The 21,968-nt window shown below is 42.9% G+C and overlaps 1 protein-coding gene across 13 annotated transcripts in view; it reads left to right on the top strand.

Annotated features, from left to right (window-relative positions):
- Positions 1–21,968, top strand: part of CD86 (CD86 molecule) — a 76,716-nt gene that overhangs the window by 35,343 nt on the left and 19,405 nt on the right. For 4 of the 13 annotated variants that reach the window (XM_005654043.4, XM_005654040.4, XM_084987071.1 and 1 more), the window contains exons 2-5: positions 4,175–4,224; positions 15,965–16,300; positions 17,854–18,159; positions 20,882–21,034. In XM_005654043.4, the coding sequence (XP_005654100.1) occupies positions 4,175–4,224; positions 15,965–16,300; positions 17,854–18,159; positions 20,882–21,034 (845 nt within the window). 13 annotated transcript variants of the gene reach the window in all.

Genomic DNA, 21,968 nt, shown 5'->3' with positions numbered 1-21,968 from the left:
AAGGAATGTCACTGCTGGGCCAGGATTTTCTGGATGAACATGATTGCTGTCCCCAAATCCTTGAAGAGCTTTGACAGACATGTGTTAGGCTTACTCTGTGTAGTTCGAGAAAACAGCACCACCATCAATGAGAGGAAGTTAGGGAGAGGCAGTTTCTCACTCAGGGGAAGAGAGTTTCCAAATAGAAATGTCAAACGTGGTATGGACGACTTCCTTCTGTGTGAATATAGGGACCATCTATCCAAGATTTCTCAAGGCTGTATCGTTTTCATGTAATTGTTTGAATTAAATTTATAGCAAAATATAATTTTGAATTTGTGTCCCTGTACAATACATCACCCCAGGGGGGAAAATATCTTTAATGAGGTCAAGCATACTGATGTTTGGTTTTCAAACAATGGAAGAATTCTACATTAGGTGGGAGTTTAGACTCAAAGGGTTCCCAGTCCTCAGATTCTATAATAAATAGGATGCTGGTAGTGACTCAGTATGAGGAAGTGCACAGTGCTAACAGCTTTGACCAAACAGATAAGGTGAGAGCTCTGAGACCTAAGGAAATCACTGGAAGGGAGGCAGAGAAATTGGGAGAGAGTATGATGTTCACAGATTGAACTCCTACTGTGTGCTTCAATAACTGAATATATTCTCAGCTCGTTGTCACAAAGCACTAACTAGTTACTAATTAGCACTAACTTTTAAATGTAAAAGAGCTTCTACAAATCAATAAGAAAAAGGCTAAGACCCAAATTAACAGTACACAAACAAAATAGACATGGAACCGGAAGTATTATCTCTTATGTACTTGAAAAGATGTTCATGCTCAAAATAAAAGAAATCCATTTTAAAATTACAGTGAGAACTACCTCATACCCATTAAGATGAGTACTAAAGGAAAAAATACAAAAAATAACAGGTGTTGGCAAGGATGTGGCGAACTGGAACTCTTGTGCACAGTTAATGGGAATATAAAATGGTGCGGCTGCTATAAGAAACAATACGGCAGTTCCCCAAAAAATTAAAAATAGAATTACCATGTGATCTAGTAATTCCACTTTTGAGTATATACCCAAAAGAAATGAAAGCAAGGTCTCACAGAGATACCTACACACCCATGATCATAGCACTGTTCACAACAGCCAGAAGGGGAAGCAACTCAAATGTCCATCAACAGTTGAACAGATAAATACAATGTGGTGCATACATACAATGGAATGTTATTCAGCCTTAGAAAGGAAGGAAATTCTGACACATGCAACAACATGGTTAAACTTTGAATACACTATGCTAAGGGAAATAAGCCAGACACAAAATGACAAATACTATTTGATTCCACTTATATGAGGTAATGAGAGAATTTAAATTCATGGAGGCAGAAGACAGAATAATAATTTCCAGAGATGGGGGGGGGGTGAGTGAGAATGTGGAGTTAGAATTTAATGGATGTGGAGTTTCAGTTTTGCAAGATAAAAAGAGTTCTGGAGATGGGTGGTGGTGATGGTTGCAGACCAATGTAAACATATTTAATACCACCACGCACTTAAAAATGAAGTAAGATGGTAAGTTTTATATTATGTGCATTTCATGGCAACAAAAAGGAACTTTTAGGAATTACAATGAGATGTCATTTTAACCTTCCCCATTGGTAAAGATCTCAAATTAGAAATCTTTGATGGTAAAAGCTAACATGAATATAAGCACACTCATGTTTTATTGGTGGAAGAATAAACATCAAATTTTTGGGGAGAATACTTTTTCAGTATCCATGAAGATTAAAATTGCAATTACCCTTTGAACTTTGGTCAAGCAATTCTGCTTCTAGGAAGATAGCTTATTCCCACATATGTGATTTGACATATGATCAAGGGTTTTTATGGCAGCAGAAGATTGGAAAAACCTAAATGTCCATTGATAGGTGGTGGTAAAATACATTAGTATTAACTGATAGAACACACCATAATAATATGCAACTGTGAGAAGGAGGATATTCAATACGTGCTGATAGAGAACAATCCCCCAGGGAGTGTTTAGTGTGTGAAACTGTGTTATAGCATGCTAACATTTGTGTTTTAAAATAAAATGAAAAAAGAATATGGATCTCTGTTTTCATTTTGCTTTGCCTAAACTAACTGCAAGTAGAGGCAAGAAACTGTTAAGCTGTCACTCCAGTTATTTCTATGGGGGAAAACCAGACTGCTAGGGGCCAGGACTGGAAGGGAACTGCTTTCTATTTATCATCTTTACAGTTTAAATTTAGTACCAGAAGTTTCTGCTGTGGCACAGCGGGTTAAAGATTGGTGTTATCTCTGTAGCAGCGCAGGTCTGATCCCTGGCCTGGCACAGTGGATTATGGACCCAGCATTGCCACAGCTGTAGTGGAGGTCACAGTTGAGGCTTAGAGTTGATCCCTAGCCTGGGGAACTTCCCTGTGCCATGAGTGCAGCCGAAAAGATAATTACTTAATGAATTAATTAATTTAGTACCATATGCAGGTATGACTTATTCAAAAAATTTAGGTAAAAAAAAAAAGATGTTAGAATCTAGAAGGTAAGAAACATAAAGAAACACTTTTAGCCCAAAGGCCTGTGCTTTGTGCTATGGGAATAGAGAGGAAGAGGGTCTAGCATAGCCCTCAGTTATCAGAGATGACTTTTAGACAAATCACCCCAAGGAAAAAATTTCTGCTATTGGGTCAGGTCAGGAATAGCTGTGCCTCTTCCCCTGAGGACTGTTTTGTTGTTGTTGTTGTTTGTTTGTTTGTTTGCTTGTTTAAGGGCTGAACCCACAGCATATGGAGGTACCCAGGCTAGGGGTCCAATCGGAGCTGTAGCTGCTGGCCTAGACCACAGCCACAGCAACTCAGGATCGGAGCCACATCTGCAACCTATACCACAGTTCACAGCAATGCCAGATCCTTAACCCACTGAGTGAGGCCAGGGATTGAACCCACGACTTCATGGTTCCTAGTCGGATTTGTTTCCACTGCACCACCACGGGAACTCCCAGGACTGGTTTGTTTTTAATCTCATGCCAGATCTATAAATTAACTCACCCATCAGCTTTTCCTTTTCACTCTGTTAAAAAGCTACAAGCCAAACTTGTGATCCACATTGAGCAAGGTGGGTAGATTTCTGTGGCAAATATTTAGCACCGGCCTTGCACTAGGCTCTGTTTTGTGTCCCTTCATTTGGTTTGTAATGTTGATCATCTTTCCTATTCTGTGCTTCTCCGTAAGGCACTCTATGGCCTTTTTGGTCTAAGTCAGAGTAAGTGGATGAATGAAGAAAGATGGAGGGCAAGAGAAGAAAGAGAGGATGGAGGTTACAAAGCAATGCCCATCATTTTCCTTGGCTCCATCACATGGATTAAGTGAACCATCTGGTGCAGTGGTTCTCCAAGTGGGGTCTTGGGCCAGTGCCATCATTATCCCCTGTGAGTTTGTCAGACATGAGTTTTACTGACGCTACGAAATCGGAATTCTGTGGACAAGGCCCAGGAAATTGCTTTCACATGCCTTCCCAAGATGATTTTTGAGCACATTAGTTTGAAAATTTCAGGAATGTCAAAAAAAAAGTTTATTTCTATGCATAAATACTACAGGTTGGCTCTGTAGTTCAGGGGTTAGAGTACCAGTCTTGAAAACACAAATATTTTCAGTGTGGCCCCCACCCCTTGCTCATTGACTAGTTAAGATAAATAATGCTACAAACTGCAGTAAATAACCCATCAAAGTTTATAAGCTTAACACAATAAAAGTTTTTTTTTTTTTTTGTGGGGCGGTGTCAAGAGCTGCTTTATTAATTTCTTCAGCAAACTAGCTTTGCCATCTTCTAAGCCCCTGGACCCCTCCTCTGGGTCTGTTGCACCCAAGAAAGCAGGGAGAGGAGGCAAGAGGGAGGAGGCCTTAGCCTGGGATCTGGAAATAACACCCATCATCTCTGCTCACAATCTGACTGGCCAAAACTCAGTCACATGGCCCACCAAACTTCCAGCAGGGTGGGGGTAGTTCTAGGAAGTAGGGCGTGTCTGTGGGGCCAGAAGGAAAAGAAAATGGGTTTGGTGAGTACAGAGTACGATCTCTGCCACACCCGTGGACCTCAGTGAATTTGAGACTCCATTTGTCCTATTTTGGTTTCGGTTTCATTTCCTAATCAAGGTTTTCTTTTTTTACCTCCAGCACTATGGGACTGAGAAACATTCTCGTTGGGATGGTCCTCCTGCTCTCTGGTAAGCACTCTTTGGCTTTGTAAAATCCTAGAATCCTCCCACTGTCTCCCGACCAGCCTGACTTGCAAGCTGGGGGCTTGAGACTTGGTGGGTTTTACTCGTTTTCCTCCCTTGCTACCATTCACAACACCACACCCAAGAAAGACCTTTCTGGGGAAGGAAGCATGGCGACTGAGAACGAGTATCTCGGCTGATGGCAGGCCCGACCTGAGAGGGAGTCCTACCCCTTCTGTGCGTCCTCCTCCTCTGACAGCTCACACCCGTGCTTCTGGATGCACCAAGGAGGGTAGACGGGCCTGTCTGGGGTGCCTGGGGAGCTGGGGGAAGGCCCCTACTCTGATATGCCTGAGGTTTCTTCTGCTCCTCTGCGCCCATTTCTGACATTCTCGGGCTTTTAGGAAATAGCTGACGGGCTTCTAAAAGTTTCCTTCCAGTAGGGACCAGTGGTTTCCTTGTTCCCTACCTTCCCCCTCCTCCCTGTTGCCCTCTCCACCAGCCTGTGCCTATAGATGATAGATGGCACTGCTTCCTGGGAGGATCAAGAAACCCAGCCCTGCTACCACCTGCTCTGTGACCCTCAGCTAATCACATTGGCTGATTTACATGAAGCCAAGGGGCTCCTCATTTGCTTAGCTGTTTCCAAGCCCTTCTAGGACCCCAGGTGGGACCCTAACAGTGTGGCCACGTGTCTCAAGCCTTGGTAATATTTTCATACGGAAGTTGTTTTAACCGCAAGTAGTTAAGGCCACTGTCTCTCTCCACTGCGACATTTCTCTCCATCGCATTCTCCCCGTTAAGTGACCAAGTTGTGGCCATGGGCATTTTATTTTGCGTTCTGGATTCTTTTTTCTTAAAAGAGACTTTCCCACCGAAAGATATTTTAGAAGTGTCAGGCCTCACAAAACTCAGATCTTCCCTGTTTGCTGCTTTTGTCTAAGTTTCAGTTTCTTCACCTGTAAACTGGGGTTAGTCAAGGTTCCTGCCACTCATCCTCTGACTGGGAGCCTTTAGTTTTTCCCGGCTCACCCCCTCCTGCTGCTTGGCTTTCCCTACCCTCAGCACTGAGAGGTAAGGTACCTGGTCTGGTCCAGGTGTGCAGCAAATGGGGAGGGGAGCCGAGCCTACAGCAGTGCACTGACAGCCCCTGACTAACTAGCCGGGCCATGACTTCACCTCCCCCTGATGGCCACACACCAAACCCTTGGCCACTGTTCTCATCCCTGCTGTGGGTGACAGGAGTCAGGACACTCCCTCAGATCGATGCTGGCTGGGACAGGCCTTTTGTGATGTGTTTTCTGCTTAGCACCATGGAGCTTGTTGAATCTGTGCTATAGATGTGCTAACGGGCCACTTCATCACTTCACTGACTTAATAGGTGCTTCCACTTTCCAGGGCTCCTGGAAGGGCTCTTGCTACCTTAGCTCTTGGGGAGGTAGAAGGTATATGTAAGCAAGAGCACCAGAGAAAGGGGAGAATATAAAACTTTGGAGAACTTTTTTACCCAGCAGGAACCCCTTCCCAGTCCATGTACTATTTTATTTATTTGACACATACATAAAATAGCACTTACTGTTCTAAGCATTTCATAAATATTAACTCCCTTAAACATTATCATAACTCTCTGCTTTGGTCTTGTTATGACTCCCCATTTTTACAGATGTGCAAATGAAAGCCCAGAGAGGTTAAGTAATTTGCATAAGACAATACTGCTAAGAAGAAGCACAGCTTAGATTCACAGCCAACAGTATAGATTCACTTCACCTTGACCTTATGCTATTTCTCTAAGTCTGGCCAGGGAACTATCCATAGTACATAGGATTTGTTCCTTGGGGACCCAAACAACTTTGGTGGATAATGTGACTTAATGCCTCAGCCAAGTTCACAAGTTCCCCACCAGGTACATCCCTCCAGCTTTCCTGCAGCTGACACCTCAGCTATCCCTACAGCCTGAGCCTGAGCCCTTCTTATCAGAGTGACCAGCCCAGTTCTTAGGACTGGGGAGAGAAGAAAGAAAAATGACCTGGAGACAAATTTTCAGAAAAGTCTGAATTAAGATACCATCTTTCCCCACCCCAGCGAACTTTCTGACTCCCGCATGAAAAGTGAGAGTAAAGTTGTGAGACCTTATCAAAACTGAATGCAGGTGTCACTTTTACCCTTGTCTTGAGTTTGAAACTGGATACTTCCTAAATTCTGAAAAGAGAGTTATTAATATTGTAACTTTAACTCACCACCACCACCACCAACAAAACAGATTCCGTTCTTTTTTAAAGGATGAAAAAGAGTCCATTTGAATTTTAGCTTTCTTCTCTGGGCACACCCCTGTTTACTGGTCTGAGCAGTGACCTGCCCATAGATAGGCATCCAAAGGGTGAAAGGAGACGCAATCAGCCCAGATAATCCACAGCAAAAATGCAGGGCTGCCTAACTCATTTGACAGCAGAGATAAAACAGTACAGAGAAATAATTCTGTTTCTCCCCCCCCCCATATGTTTTGTGTCCTCCCCTAGTCATGGAAATGAGACATTGCTGTTGTTGGCTCTGCCCAGGAGGTGAAAATTGGATGAGAGTTAAAATCTAAAAAGGCGAGGAGTTCCTGTCATGGCTCAGTGGTTAACGAATCCGATTAGGAACCATGAGGTTGCAGGTTTGATCCCTGGCCTTGCTCAGCGGGTTAAGGATCTGGCGTTGCCATGAGCTGTGGTATAGATTGCAGACGTGGCTCAGATCCCGAGTTGCTGTGGCTCTGGTGTAGGCCGGTGGCTACAGCTCTGATTAGACCCCTAGCTGGGAACCTCAATATGCTGCAGAAGCAGCCCTAGAAATGGCAAAAAGACAAAAAAGAAAAAAAAAAATCCCAAAAAACAAAACAAAACAAAAACCTAAAAAGGCGAGAAGGCAGCCATGACCTTGCAGAATTCAATTATAATTTGTGCTTCGTATTTATAAAGCTACAGGAGTGTCGAAGTGCCACTTGCAAAGGCACCTCTAACTGTTAATCCCTATTGGCTGTTATCCCAAACCTCCAGTAACATTTAAAGCTGGAGCCAGGCTGATTTGGAAAATCAGTAACTCACACATCAGGAGGAATTTTCTTCCTAGTTTGTCTTTTGATGGTTGTTCTCTTCTTGTCTGGGGGACTCTCTAGATCCTAGAGCTTCTCATTTCTCTTGACTAATACCTTTGGTTCAGTTAATGTACCTGAAGTATAGATGGGGGGTCTTCCTTCACTTTAAGATTTATATAAAATTGGCTCAAACCCTCATTTCATATCTGGTGTAAAGGTCCACTGTCCCCCCGCCCCCGCCACAAATTTTTGCAAGTTCTTACATGGATGGTTGCATGAAAATTATGTTTATATGATTACTTTGATGCCCACTTCCTGTGCTGTTGATAGTGGTCATTAAAATCACAGAAGCAAATGGATAGTTCAGACCCAATTCCCAAATTACCAAAGAATTGTCATGGAGCCTAAGAGTTCTCCTATTGGAGTCATTCTTTTGGGTTAAGCTACTGTTTTAGGGGCCTTTAGAATACCTGTATGCTTCCCAGTAGGGATTATCTTATTCCCAAAGTGGTTGATTATTTTAGTAATTTAGTAGGCTCCAAAGAGAATGGACTGTCAGACAAGTTAATATAGTAGAAGATGGTCACCGCATAGGTAAGTGCGGAGTAACAGTAAAATTTCTGCGGAATAGAGAGGCTCCAATGGCAGACAGACTGCTTTGGAAGGAGCAAGAGTTTGAGAGACTGTGGCTTGTTTTTCCTTTGTAAGAGATCTTAATACCCTTTCCAGAATGTGTAACTTGGGATTTTGGCCCCCTCAGTAGTGTTGAGACTTAAGGAAACAAAAACAGTGGTAGCCCTTCCTTTATAGCAATCAGTGGTCAGAGAGCCAAGTTCCAGGAACTCAAAATTGTGAAAACTCTTTCACCACAATAGAGTATTTACCTATTCTTGGTTTCATTTTTACTCTTTCTTATATTCTTCCTCCCTACAGCTGTCTCTATTAAAAAATATTCAACTCCCTCCACCCTTTAAAAAAATCACTCTTCCGGTTCTTAATACAATGTAACGGACAAGAGAATAAAAATAGTCATATATAGTTGCGATCACAATGTATATGCAAATCCTTGAGTATGTTTGATTGAACAGTTTCATACATACTTTCTCCAATTTCAAAATGCTTTCTATTTTTAAAATTTTTGAAATTGTATTAGTCCCTTGAGTTGAAATGCTACAATTTGCTTTATTTGTGTATATGTCTGTGTTTTATTCACTCAGAAGTTATTGCCCTGTTGTCTTTGGTTTATGGTTGCTAAGAAGCTTTCATTCTAATTGTCATTGTTTTGTGGGTATTCTTTCTTCATTTTTTAAAGAATGAAAAGAATCAATCCATTTCTTTGTAAATTTGAAAAAATGTTTTGTGCTTTTAATTTAGCAGCTTCACCACAGTATTTCTAGGTGTGGATTTATTTTCATTTATCTTTGGTATTTAGAATGCACTTTTTATCTGAGGACTCATGTCTTTCTAAGCTTTGAATATTCACAATCTTATCTCTATCTCCCTCTTTTTTTTTTTTTTTTTTTTTTTTTTTTTTTGCCTTTTTACGGTTGCACCCGCAGCATATGGAAGTTCCCAGGAAAGGAGGTGACTCAGAGCTGCAGCTGCGAGCCTACACCACAGCCACAGCAACTTGGGATACAAGCCACATCCGCAACCTATGCCACAGCTCACAGCAACCCTGGATCCCCGACCTACTGATTGAGGCCAGGGATTAAACCCTCATCCTCACGGATACTGGTCAGATTTGTTTCCGCTGCACCACAACAGGAACTCCTTTTTATCTCTTTAAATGTTGTTTATCTACTATTCCTCCCATTCTCTCCTTCTAGAAACTGCTAGAGCTTCTCAGACTAATTCTTCATGACTCTTAACCTGTTCTTCCATACTTTTATTTCTCTCTCTGTGCAGTTCACTAGTCAAGGATCAGGTGAATGAGCAAAGACATGGGGCGGGGGGGGTCTTCTCACTTTTGAGGGAGCCCCAAACAAAAGACTCCAGCAGTTTTATTGACTTCAGACAGAGGTGGAAGGGAAGGACAAGGGGGCATGGGTGAGGGGTCAGTGGGGAAAAGTCTTCAAGAGGAAAAGTGTCTCCAAGGTTTTGCTTACTTCCTACCATAAGGTGGCCTCAGCAGAGGCACCTGAAGAAGACCTCTGCTCAAGCCCCCAAATAAAGAATCCAGAGAACCAAAATGTCTGAGTCACAGATGTAAATATGTGAAAGAGCATGACTGGCTGGGGGGCCAAGTCATGGACTGCAATTCCTTTCAGAAACTGCAACACCTTCTTGGCTGTGCAACAAGTCTGATGTGGGGAGGGCTTGAGATAGAGTATGCCTGGCCTTTTGGAGGAATGGCAAGGAAGCCAGTATGGCAGGGGCAGAGTAAGTGAAGGGAAGAAATCTGAAAGGTACCAAGGACCAGATTAGAGAAGATCTTGTAGGTCACTGGAAGGATTGGGTGTATAATCCTGAGGGTGATGGAAAAGCATTTGGATATAATTTGCAGAGTGGTGGGAAGCCAGCAGAGACTTTTGAACAGAAAGGTTAGATCATCTGAGACATATTTTTAAGGATCATTTGGGTTTGAGGAAGTGAACTTGGTGACAAAGATGGAAGTAGGGAGATCAGTTAGGAGGCAATTGCAATTATCCAATCAAGAAGTAATGGAGGCTTAGCCTAGGGTAGTATCTGCAGATACAGAGGGAAATGTTCCCATTCATAATAAATACCAGTGAGGTGGAAAAATTGATGGAGTGGTGGTAGGAGAAAGAATAAAATGAAAAGAAAAGAGGTGGTAGCCACAAGGTGAGGTGCTTGATATTAGGAGTTTCTAGGAGGTACAGTGGTAACATAGGGTCTAAGGTCTGGCCTAGGGAGGAGATGGCTGGGGTAGAATGGACCACAAGATAGTGGAGGAAAAGAGGACAAGAAAGTGAGGAGCTGGGCACTGTGTCCAAGAGGCTGAAATAGCCTAGGCAGGGGCAGTGACGGAGAAGATGGCAACAGGCCAGGTCCTCAGATCTTCAGTGAATAAACAGGGTTCCTAAGAGGGAGATGGATTAAAAATAACAATGATGGGCAGCGGGTGGTGTAGTCTGATGGTCTGGACTTTTACAGGAGCTGAATTTTTTGACATGTACTGATGTGTTTTACATTTACCTTTACATTTTACATTATATGATGCTTCTTATATTTTAATAGATTATATTTTATGAAACAGTATGTTATACATTTTATAAAACATACAGATATATTTCTATAATATATAAATATACATAATTATATATATATGTATATGTATATCTATATCTATAATGGGATCCATGGTGAACATGAAATTAGAGCAAAGATAGTCTTTTTTCATATTTTTTATTACAGTATAGTTGATTTACAATGTTGTGCCAAATTCTACTGTACAGCAAAGTGACCCAGTCATACATATATACACATTCTTTTCCTCATATCATCCCCTGTCATATTCTATCTCAAGAGATGGGACACAGTTCCCTGTGCTATAGAGCAGGACCTCATTGCTTATTCATTCTAAATATAATAGTTTGCATCTCCCAACACCAAACTCCCCATCCATCCCACTCTCTCCCTCCTCCCCCTTGACAACCACAAGTCTGTTTTCATTGTGAGTCTGTTTCTGTTCTGCAGATAGGTTCATGTGTGTCACATTTTAGATTCCACATATAAGTGATATCATATGGTATTTGTCTTTCTCTTTCTGACTTACCTCACTTAGTATGAGAATCTCTAGTTGCATCCACGTTGCCACAAATGGCATTAGTTCTTTTTATGGTTGAGTAGTATTCCATTGTGTATATGTACCACATCTTCTTAATCCAGCCATCTGTTGATGGACATTTAGGTTGTTTCCATGTCTTGGTTATTGTGAATAGTGCTGCTATGAACACAGGGGTGCATGTATCTTTTTCAATGAAAGTTTTGTCCAGATATATGCCCCAGGAATAGGATTTCTGGATCATATGGTAGCTCTATTTTTTGTTTTATGAGGAACCTCCAAACAGTTTTCCATAGTGCTTGTACCAATTTTAAAGCTAGTCTTAACAGAAATATCATCTCAGCCATGTAAACTTCTGGAGAACCATCCCTGCCCTAGTCACCATTTAAAGGGTGATCAGATAAAAGTGACCAGGATATCAGAGATTGGGAAAGAACAAAGTTTCAAGAAGGAGGAATGGCCAACAGTGTGGCATTCAACAGTGTGGTCAAAAAGATGAGGTTTTAAAAGATTTCTACATTTGGCAATGGGGGGGAAGCCCCTAAATATATTTGCCAGGGATGTCTCAGCAGAGAGGTGGGGACAGAGGTTGGCAGGGTAAGGGCCAAGAGGCAACAACTGCTGCTTATTCTTTCAGAGAGTTTGACTCTAAGAGAAAGAGAAACCAAAAGTGGTAGCAAAGGCTACTGCTGAAGTAACTGTTGTGAGGAAAGGAGAGGGTGATGAGCAGGGTGAACAGCCCAGAAGCCAAGTTAAGTGGAACTAGAGACTACAGATTTGTAACGTCATCAGCCTGAACAAGAGAATAATTTCTTCCAGGAGTGCTCAAACATTCAGTTATAAGAACAGATATGTATGAGTTCCCATCATGGCTCAGCAGGTAACGAATCTGACTAGCATCCAGGAGGAGGCAGGTTCAATCCCTGGCCTTGGTCAGTGGGTTAAGGACCCAGCACTGCTGTGAGCTGTGTTGTAGGTCACAGATGCAGCTCGGATCCTGCATTGCTGAGGCTGTGGCGTAGGCAATGATTCAAGCCCTAGCCTGGGAACCTCCATATGCCACAGGTGTGGCCCTTAAAACAAACAAACAAACAAAAAAAACCCAGATATGTAGATCAAAAATAAATGAAATCTGCACAAAGGGGCAAGTTTACTGAAGTTGCTCACAAGAGAGTGATTGAAAATATATACTATCATTGTGCTCGCCAACATAGTAGCCACCAGTTCCATGTGGCTATTTAAATTTAAATTAGTTAAAATTAAGTAAGATGAAAAGTTCAGTTTCTCAGACACACTAGCTGAGTGTTGAATGGCTATGGTAGCTGGTGACTACTATATCAATTGGCAGAAATATAGAACATTTCCATAATTACAGAGTACTCTCAGAAAGCACTGCATAATAGGGTCTAGACTGGATAGGGCTGAGGTCTTGATGAAGCTAAACAGATGTAGGTAATCAAGAGCAAATCTTGGAGCAAGCTATCTTGTGGACAGAGCAAGGTACATTGAGGTTTAAGATTCTAGGGGAAGAGATGTTCTTGGTGACAAGGTTTAGGGTTATGTCATGGGAAAGGGGCTGCTGAAAGAGCTTGTGGATGAGGATATTTGAAAGATGGAAGAAAAGATCAAAGAACTTTGAGGCCAGGTTGTTGGTAAACTCATCCATGTCAAAGTTACCCACATTGAAAGTCATAACTGACTGGAAAGAAAGACTTTGCATCTAATACTAAAAATCTTCAGTGAGCAAGGAAGTAGTAACCAATGATTGGTAGCAAAGAGCAGTGAGAGAGGAGAACACTTCAAAAACGGAAGGATGATAAAACAAGCAGGTGGAGTCCTTTGGGTAGGGCTAGATTTCAGTGAAAGCACAACCTTGGGGGGAATACTTGATGAAGAGGTTGAAGACACAGAAGAGTTTATTACACTGGAATGTAATGAGGCTTCCAGAGGGCCTACTTAGTAAGGCTTTGGAGGAAGTTTAATAAAAGCAGGAAAATTCATGAGGACAGATAAGTATAGTAACATAAGGAAGAGATGACCCTAGAATATATAAGACATGCGTTTGGGGCAGAGGCCGGGGCAGACTAAAGTCCCAAGTGGAGTCAGAGACCTCAAAAGGTTAGACAACTATAGTTTTGTGTGACACCCAAACAGTTATCACGCTATTGAAGTCCGAAAATATCCTTTGAAATAAATACCTCTAGTTGATTGGGAGGTGCCTGGGTTGATTCCTGAATGCCTAGCTCCCAACATCATCATAGCAACTAATTGTAACTAGAACCAGACCATTTCTGTGACTCAAGCACAAAAGGGAGGGAATCTCAACGCTTACCAACCAGTGGAGCCCAGTGAGTCCAGTAACTGGGTGGTCTAAGATCTTGGGTCATAATATGGGAGGCCTGAGCCGCTGAGGGAAAATAAACTTTGAGAAAGTCTTCCTCATAGCGTAAGAGAGGCAATTAGCATGCATAGCTCTGAGTGATGTCATGGAAGCCAGTGGTTGGTGAGGAACTATGAAGTGTTAATTGTGCAATACTTTCAGTTCCACTCAGAATGGACTTCAGAGTGATTTCCACCCCAGGGTAGAGAAAGATGGTCTGGGGAGGGATGGATGGAAACAAATTTTTCCTACTCTGTCACCTCTCTGTTCCATTCTGGAGATAGCGGTTGAAATCCTCTATTGCAGCTTCTCAAGCTGGAGGTCTTATTAAAATACAAATTCTGACTCAGAGGGTCTGGGATGGGGCCAGATATTCTGCATTTCTGACCAGCCCCTTGGGTGATGCCGATGACTTTAGAACACAAACCACACTTTTGGTTAGCAGGTGAGGAGAGGGCAGTTAGACAGATGGGAGAGAAAGTCCTTACAAACCTTTGGGAGCAGAACCCTAGGTCAGAGAAGATGGACCTATGTGTGAGTGGAAAGAGTGGGTGGGAAGGAGAGGAGGTACTCTGAGGCCCTGTAGAGAAGCAACCTGAGTCAGGAGGATAGAAGAAGCCAAAGGCAAAGTCATTTCCAGGGCAGAGGCTGAGTAATAACATAATGGTGACTGTAAACTGGCAGAATTTTCAACTACGTGTTTGGTTTCGCATTAGGTCATCCACCCTGTATCATATGGCACATTAATGACAAAACCAGTGTTTCCCCAGAGTTTCAAGAAGATTTTACAGTAGGTGGCACTCTAGTGCTATCATTCAGAGTTGAGCAAAGGAGTGGCAGCACTGCAGGAGTGCCTGGTAAGGTAGTTTCAGAACACAGTAAATCTTCTTTACATCCCTTTTCACTGGTCCAAGTACCCAGGTCGATTTTCCCACCTCCTTCCAATATGGGATCCATTTTGTACAGAGGCTGCATTGTATAATTTCAAGAGCTTCACAGGGTTCTAGTGAGTGTAATGTAATAGGCAGTGATTCAAACCTGTGCCAAGTCCAAGGCCTGGAGTCCTTTCTCATAGAGTTCAAGACCACCACCAACCTCCTTGATTATGTGTTCTCACCAAGCCATGCTGCACACAGTTCAGTTTTGCCAAGTGCATGTCACTGTTATTTCTCTTTTACTCCCTTTTAGAAGAGAAACTCAGTGACCAGAACAATTTAATTTCTCCTACCACCCCTCAAAGCATACCTCAGATGGAACTCCTCTCATGTTCCTCAGAAACCTATTTCTCCTTTCCTCTTTAATGTCAGCATTCCATCACTGAAGTCTGGAATGATGAAGCTTTATTTAGAATCCACCCTAACTCCCTCCCCGCAGTGGCATCTAACTTCATATTAACTAATAAACAGCACTTCCCCCCCCAACCCTGTTCTTTTCATCCACGACTACTTAATTTCTTGGCCAAGCATCAAGGAATTGTATGATGTGAAATATACAAAAACCCTATGATCAATCATATTTAAGGAGTTTGACAGTTCAAAACCTTTCCACAAAGCCTAATACATCCTCAGGGAGGAAAGCCTTTCTCTGAACTCTCCTAGCACATTCTCCAGGGCTTATAAAAGTTTCCAAGGGCAATGCATAACTGGGAGAGCAAGTTTGTGGTACCTGGGATTTCCCTAATACTCTGAAAGTACATCCTTACCTTCCCAGTTATGATTCATTTTCAGCATTTCATTCATGTACCTTAAATGGTCTTTGACCACCACAACCCCAAAACAACTATTGTATTTGCCCAGTTCTCTTTCTGATCCCTGAAAGAGCTTAGAGAGGTTACTGAAGAGTCTTTGGTTGGCCATTTGTGTCATTTCCAAACTGTTTTCTATCCTTGGCAGAGCTGGCCATGGAAGCAACAGTCATGGGGGAAGATGCATAAAGGGAACTATTTGAATGTCATTGATAATATTCACAGTGATCCCCAACTACTGAGGCATAAGGAAAGAGGGGATATCAAGTGTGTTACTATGATCAGAAATCTTCACCAAAGCAGGCCAAGGAATAAAGAGATAGGGAGGGAAGGGGAGAGCTTTTGATGTGATAAAGAAGTAAGGGAGCTTATAAAGCTACAGTGGAGAGAATCAATGTTCAGTTATAAGAAGGTAACAGATGGGTGAATGAGTGAGCTGTCTAACTCTGCTGGTTTTCCCTATTCTGGGATTTGGATTCAAAGAACCTAAGTGGAAAGAGGTTCTGTGAATTAGAAAGACCTAAGAACATTGGGTCCACATTAAACAGATAAGGAAACTGAGCCTCATAGGAGTTTGCACAAGGCCAGCCAGTTAGTTAGCAGTAGAGTGAGGACAAAAGCCCCTTCCTTTCTCCAGATGCCAGAGTGTATACACAGTTCCAGAATTAAAGATCTAGTCCTTCAATACCATTACTGGTAAGAAAGCATCTCGGTATTGTAGAAAGAGAAATGGAGATTCTGAGTTGTTTTTGTCTTCACTCTTGTTTCTCCTTCCCCATTCTCCACCTTTCCTTTTTTTAGGTGCTGCCTCCTTGAAAAGTCAGGCATATTTCAATGAGACTGGAGAACTGCCGTGCCATTTTACAAACTCGCAGAACCTAAGCCTGGATGAGCTGGTCATATTTTGGCAGGACCAGGATAACCTGGTTCTCTACGAGCTATACCGAGGCCAAGAGAAGCCTCATAATGTTAATTCCAAGTATATGGGTCGCACAAGCTTTGACCAGGCCACCTGGACCCTGAGACTCCACAACGTTCAAATCAAGGACAAGGGCTCATATCAATGTTTCATCCATCATAAAGGGCCGCATGGACTTGTTCCTATCCACCAGATGAGTTCTGACCTATCAGTGCTTGGTATGTAGTCAATGGTGTGTTCACATCTGGGGTCTTCTCAGATGAGAACTGCAACAAGCAGACAGACCCTGGTGGGGGAGGGACCATGGAGAGAAAGGCAGGGGACAGCCATTTCTGTGAAGTCCATGCAAAGAGAATGCAGGGCTTGGGAGCAGGGAACTAAAAGTCCTTTGTACTTTTTATAGTGTACTTCGGAAGGATCTTTAAGAATCTGCTCTGGGGACCAAATAGAGCTAACTAACCAAGTTAATATGGCTAGGTGAAAACCATGGGTAAATTGGCCATGATTAAGTTTAGATGAATCATTTAGGTCTCAAATCTTTTTCATATTCATTTTATCCTTTAATCCGAGATTTTTCACCCAATAAATCTTTGCCAGGATCTCCTAGGAGGGGTGGCAGATGACTGATTTGGGTTTTCCCTTCAATCTCCTAGAGGCTGCTTATGATTTGTTTGCTGCCCATCCATGAGCCTAGTAGACAGAAGGGTAATACCCCAAGGCACACAACCCAAAAGCTGACAAGCCAGCTCCTCCATTTCTCCAAGCCTTGAAAAACCTAAAAGTCACTACAGATTTCTTTATATTATAATACAGTAAAATTAACTATTTTTGTTTTGGTGTACCAGTCTATTAATTTGAACTTTTGTATGGATTTATGTAACCAGCAACATAAACAGGATACAAATAAATTTCAGCACCCTAAACAAATTTCCCCATGCTGTGCCCTTATAGTCATACCCTTTCCATACTTTTTTAACTCCTATTTTGCCTCCTATAGTAGTCTTGCCTTTGTGTGAAGGTCACATAAATGAAGTTATACTGTATGTAACCTTTAAAACCTTTTAAGACCAGCTTCTTTTATTTAACATAATGACTTTGAGAGTAGCCCGAGATGTTGCATGCATCAAAAGCCTGTTCCTTCTTATTACTAAGTAGTATTTTTATTTATTCACTCAACTCAGGGAAAGACATTGGATTGTTTACAGTTTGGGGCTGTGATGAATAGAGCTGCTGAGAACATTCATGTACAAGTTTTTGTATTTCTCTAAGGTGGAGACCCAGGTGTGGGACTACTAGATCCAGGTTAATTACAGCTAATGAGATCTAAAGTAGCTAGCACCATGGCAAGCCACCTTCTAGAGGCCAGGTCACATATAAGCAGAGTGCTTAAGTAGTGCGTTGATACAGCAAAACTTGTAAAGATAGCGTACAAATCACTGAGGTTTTAGAAACCATATAGTCTGCAAATTACCTAGCAACCATAGAGGAAGAACAAGGGATTTGGCTGGCACTTCTATCACTTGGAGAGCACCTCGTTGATTTGGGTAAGCAGGAAGTAAGCATGGCTCCAAGCTCCATTCTTGAAAAATAAATGTGGAGTCATTGTGTGGCACTCACCACCAGCTGAGGTCCACAATTTAGACACCTTGAGGTTGCTAAGTGTGCTCCCAGTGAGTTCCTAGATCAAGTACCTAGTTATTTTCTATTCCCTCCTAGATATATCTAAATTTAGACTGATTTCTTCTTTGTTGTATCCCTATTCTGCTTTTAGCTAACTTCAGTCAACCTGAAATAAACCTACTTACTAATCACACAGAAAATTCTGTCATAAATTTGACCTGCTCATCTACACAAGGCTACCCAGAACCCCAGAGGATGTATATGTTGCTAAATACGAAGAATTCAACCACTGAGCATGATGCTGACATGAAGAAATCTCAAAATAACATCACGGAACTCTACAATGTATCAATCAGGGTGTCTCTTCCCATCCCTCCCGAGACAAATGTGAGCATCGTCTGTGTCCTGCAACTTGAGCCAAGCAAGACACTGCTTTTCTCCCTACCTTGTAATATAGGTAAGTCTGCTTCTCCAGACTGTTGCTTCAGATATTATACACAGATGGTTAAGACAGATCATCCAAATATCCCCTGCTTGCCAGGAAATCTCCAACCAGGCTATTTTATGACACTGTCATGAAGGAACTAGACAGGGGGGCTCCTGTTTCATCTGAGTGCTGCAAGGTCCGGGAGGCTATGAACCTATACTGCACTTGAGGAAGCATGTTCTTAGCCCTGACATTGACCCAACCTTTTGGGCAACCTCTGGATATTGAAATTTAGATTTGAAATTGCAGGATTCCTCCAGGCAAGAATTCTTCCATTCATTAACACACACATACACACACCCCATGCTGCATACATACAGCCATACAGCACTTGTTATATGTACAGAACCACTCTAGACATTGTTGGTTGCAGGGGAGAAAACCAAAAGGTGTAAGACATGCTCTCTGCTCTCAAGGACCTTCTGTAGAATCAGGACCCCATGAGGTACACACATGGTAAGCTGGATTTTTAAAAAGATTGAACTGGAATCTGAATTCTATCCCATTGAAATATATAACTAAATTTAAAAACAAGAGCCACCGATAAGATTTATAGGCATTCAGAGATAGGCGATTTCCTCGAGGGTCAGTGAAGGCTTCCTAAAGGAAATGGGACTTTACATTACCATAACAGAAATAACTGGGTGTAAGAACTGTGGCAAAAAGATGACAAGCACTCAAACATGTGGAGACTTCCTGAACAGAAAGAACAATTCTGAAACAGCACTCAGGCTTGGGAGGTGAGAAAGCCACAATCGAGCAGTAGTATCTGCCGGGTGGTGGGCATCAGTACACATGCATCAAGGAAACACTCAGGAACAGACATGCCTGTGGCATACTGCCTGTGTAGCATGGGGACCAGTCCCACTGGAGAAAGGGTTGAAACGAAGCAGTGTCTACTAATAGGAGTGTGCCATTTTAGGAGCCTAGCTTTGCCCTACAATATACTCACATTGGAGACCCCACTTTTGAGGAGCAGTAACTGCAAGATTCTCTTCTTGAATAAAGGCACTCTGTGCTCACACTGCCCTCAGCACTGCTTGTTTTGATCCTGACACCTCCCCCAACCCATCTGCCTCTGCTTGCTTTGGCCCCTCCTCCAGCTCTGGGCCCTTGGTTTGCCCCCTCCTAATGCATCCATCAAGCTCCTTGCTCCATCCTCTGGCTTTGATGCCTCCTCCCTCCTGATGTCTCATTGTTTAAACATAACTTGGCCTCTGGATGCATTCATGCAGGCAGCTCCTGGGGCCAGTCCCCACCGGCCAACTTAGCTTTGCTAGTGGGCCAGTCCCTTCGCCTAGAACGGATTACCTTCTGATCAGACACTTCAGACTCCAGTAAATGGCAAGGTCACCCAGCCTGTCCTGGTTGCTGCTACTGTAGCCTCTCTTGGCATGATAGAAGCCTCTCCCACACTGTCCCTGAAGTTCAGCACCTTCTGGGAACCACAGACATCACTACACATGACATGACTTGGGGCCCTGTGCCATGGCTCCCACAGGAACAGGGTCTTGCCTCCACTATAGTTTCCACATGGCTCACCTTTCTGCTGCTTCTCAACTGCTGCCAAACCCTTCCCAGCTGCCACCATCTTCAGAAGCATTTCAGTTCTTGCTGCCGTAGGAGGGCAGGACTTGTCTCTCTGTGTCCCTATTCCATGGCTAGATCAGAAATAGGTTGAGCCCTGTGTCAAGGGTCCTCATTAGGTATCAAAAGGTAGCAGCCTCCATCTTACCAAGTATATCTTCTGTTTACGGGGACTGCTAAACAGGTTCAAGTGGAATAAACTGGGACAGCCTCAAAAAGTGTTGATGTGGCCTGCAGTGCCAACAACTCCTTTTTTTAAGGTTCCAGGAATAAGGCATGTGTCCACAAACTGCCCCTAAGCTAATGGAGGTCAGCTGGTCCTCTTTTCCTATCATTTGAGATTAACTACCAGAATTGTTCCCACAAATGTCTGTAATGTGGGCCACTCCGTTCTGAGTTCTTCCCCTAAGGCCTGGGTCTTTTTTTTGTTGTTTTGTTTTGTTTTTAACTTCCTGGAAATTTAGGAGTCCGTGGGCAAATCCTGACCTCCCAAGACCTGATTCTGACCCTGAGTCCTTAGGGTATGAAGAGATAGCAAAGGTTTTCCAGTAAGCGAGACATGCTAAAAGCCATGCTTAAGGAAGTCCACTGTGACATCAGGGGGAAAAACAAACAAAACTGGATATAGGGGGCTTGTGAGGAGGCTTTTCCATTCACTCAAATGAGAGCTATCTGGATTCTGATCTAGAGATGACAGTGGATGGAGGAATTACTACAAGGGAAACTTCAAGACCTGGGGCCCAACAACATAGGGGACTGAGGAAGCAGGATGCTGCCCAGATGACTGTACATTCAGAGCCTCAGTACAGGTACACCCAGATTCCAGAACCCAAGACCAGGCTGACCGCAGTCACTGTCATCTCAGCCTCCAGGAAGAGAAAGCAAGGCAGCTCAGTCAAGACATTTGGCCAGAGGCACTGGCTTGGTCCTCGATGCTGAGGTCTGAGACAGGGGATTCCTCTGGCCCAAATCATGTGGATTTCAGGCTCCTCCAGGAGTAGAGCCCTCAGGAGATGCTGGCATGTAAATAAAGCAAAGAGCAGTAATTACAAAGCTTTTTATAATCAACCTTCCTGGCTGATTGAAAACTTGGCTTCGTTTTTAGATGCAAAGCCACCTGTGCAACCCCCTGTCCCAGACCACATCCTCTGGATTGCAGCTCTACTTGTAACAGTGGTCGTTGTGTGTGGGATGGTGTCCTTTGTAACACTAAGGAAAAGGAAGAAGAAGCAGCCTGGCCCCTCTAATGAATGTGGTGGTGAGTCAGTGCTTGTCCTCTCTGTAGATTGCCACTTTGCAGCTACTTTCCCATCAGCTACCTTCTGGAGCTCATTGGTTGAGCCCAAGCTGGCAAAAATTCAGCAAGTGATTGGAGGAAAAGGCTGCCTCAGGGTTTGGAGCCCATATAGATGGGTCTCAGAAGCTCTCATAAGGTTGCTCTGGATTTCTAGGAAAGGCAGTATTTCTAACATAAGGTTTGCAAATGTACTTCTGGTTTCCAGTCAAAGCTGACTATTCCTTGCTTTACCTACTTCACTTCATGAAGTTACTGTGAGAAGTTAATGAAGTAAAATAGTGAAGACATCTTTTTATTTATTTTTATTTTTTATTTTTTGTTTTTTAGGGCCGCATGTGTGGCATATGGAGGTTCCCAGCCTAGGGGTCAAATTGGAGCTGCAGCTGCTGGCCGACACTACAGCCATAGCAACACGGGATCTGAGCCACATCTGTGACCTACACCATAGCTTACGGCAATGCCAGATCCTTGACCCACTGAGTGAGGCCAGGGAGTGAACCCGCATTCTCATGGATACTAGCTGGGTTCATAACCCACTGAGCAACAGCGGGGACTCCAAAACATTTTGAGTATGGACCTGATGGTGTTCAAGCAGGAATGGTGGGTTAAAGGGAGGATTAGATGACCATAAAATTCACCTTCTCATCTCTAAAAGTCTAGGTTCCCTAAGAAGTTAGATGAATTATTCCCCATGGACTTAAAAAAATATAATAATAAATATAGTAGAAAATAAAAATAATATAAAAATATTAACTCCTAGGAGTTCCTGTCATGGCTCAGTGGTTAACAAATCTGACTAGCATCCATGAGGACGCAGGTTCAATCCCTGGCCTTGCTCAGTGGGCTAAGGATCTGGCATTGCTGTGAGCTGTGGTATAGGTCACAGATGCAGCTT

Source organism: Sus scrofa, chromosome 13, assembly GCF_054392235.1.
Source record: "Sus scrofa isolate SSC_HxYL_T2T_F1_AM1 chromosome 13, Sscrofa_HxYL_maternal_Yorkshire_Landrace_v2.0, whole genome shotgun sequence".
Classification (NCBI taxonomy): domain Eukaryota; kingdom Metazoa; phylum Chordata; class Mammalia; order Artiodactyla; family Suidae; genus Sus; species Sus scrofa.
This window is presented reverse-complemented; position numbering and strand designations above follow the sequence as displayed.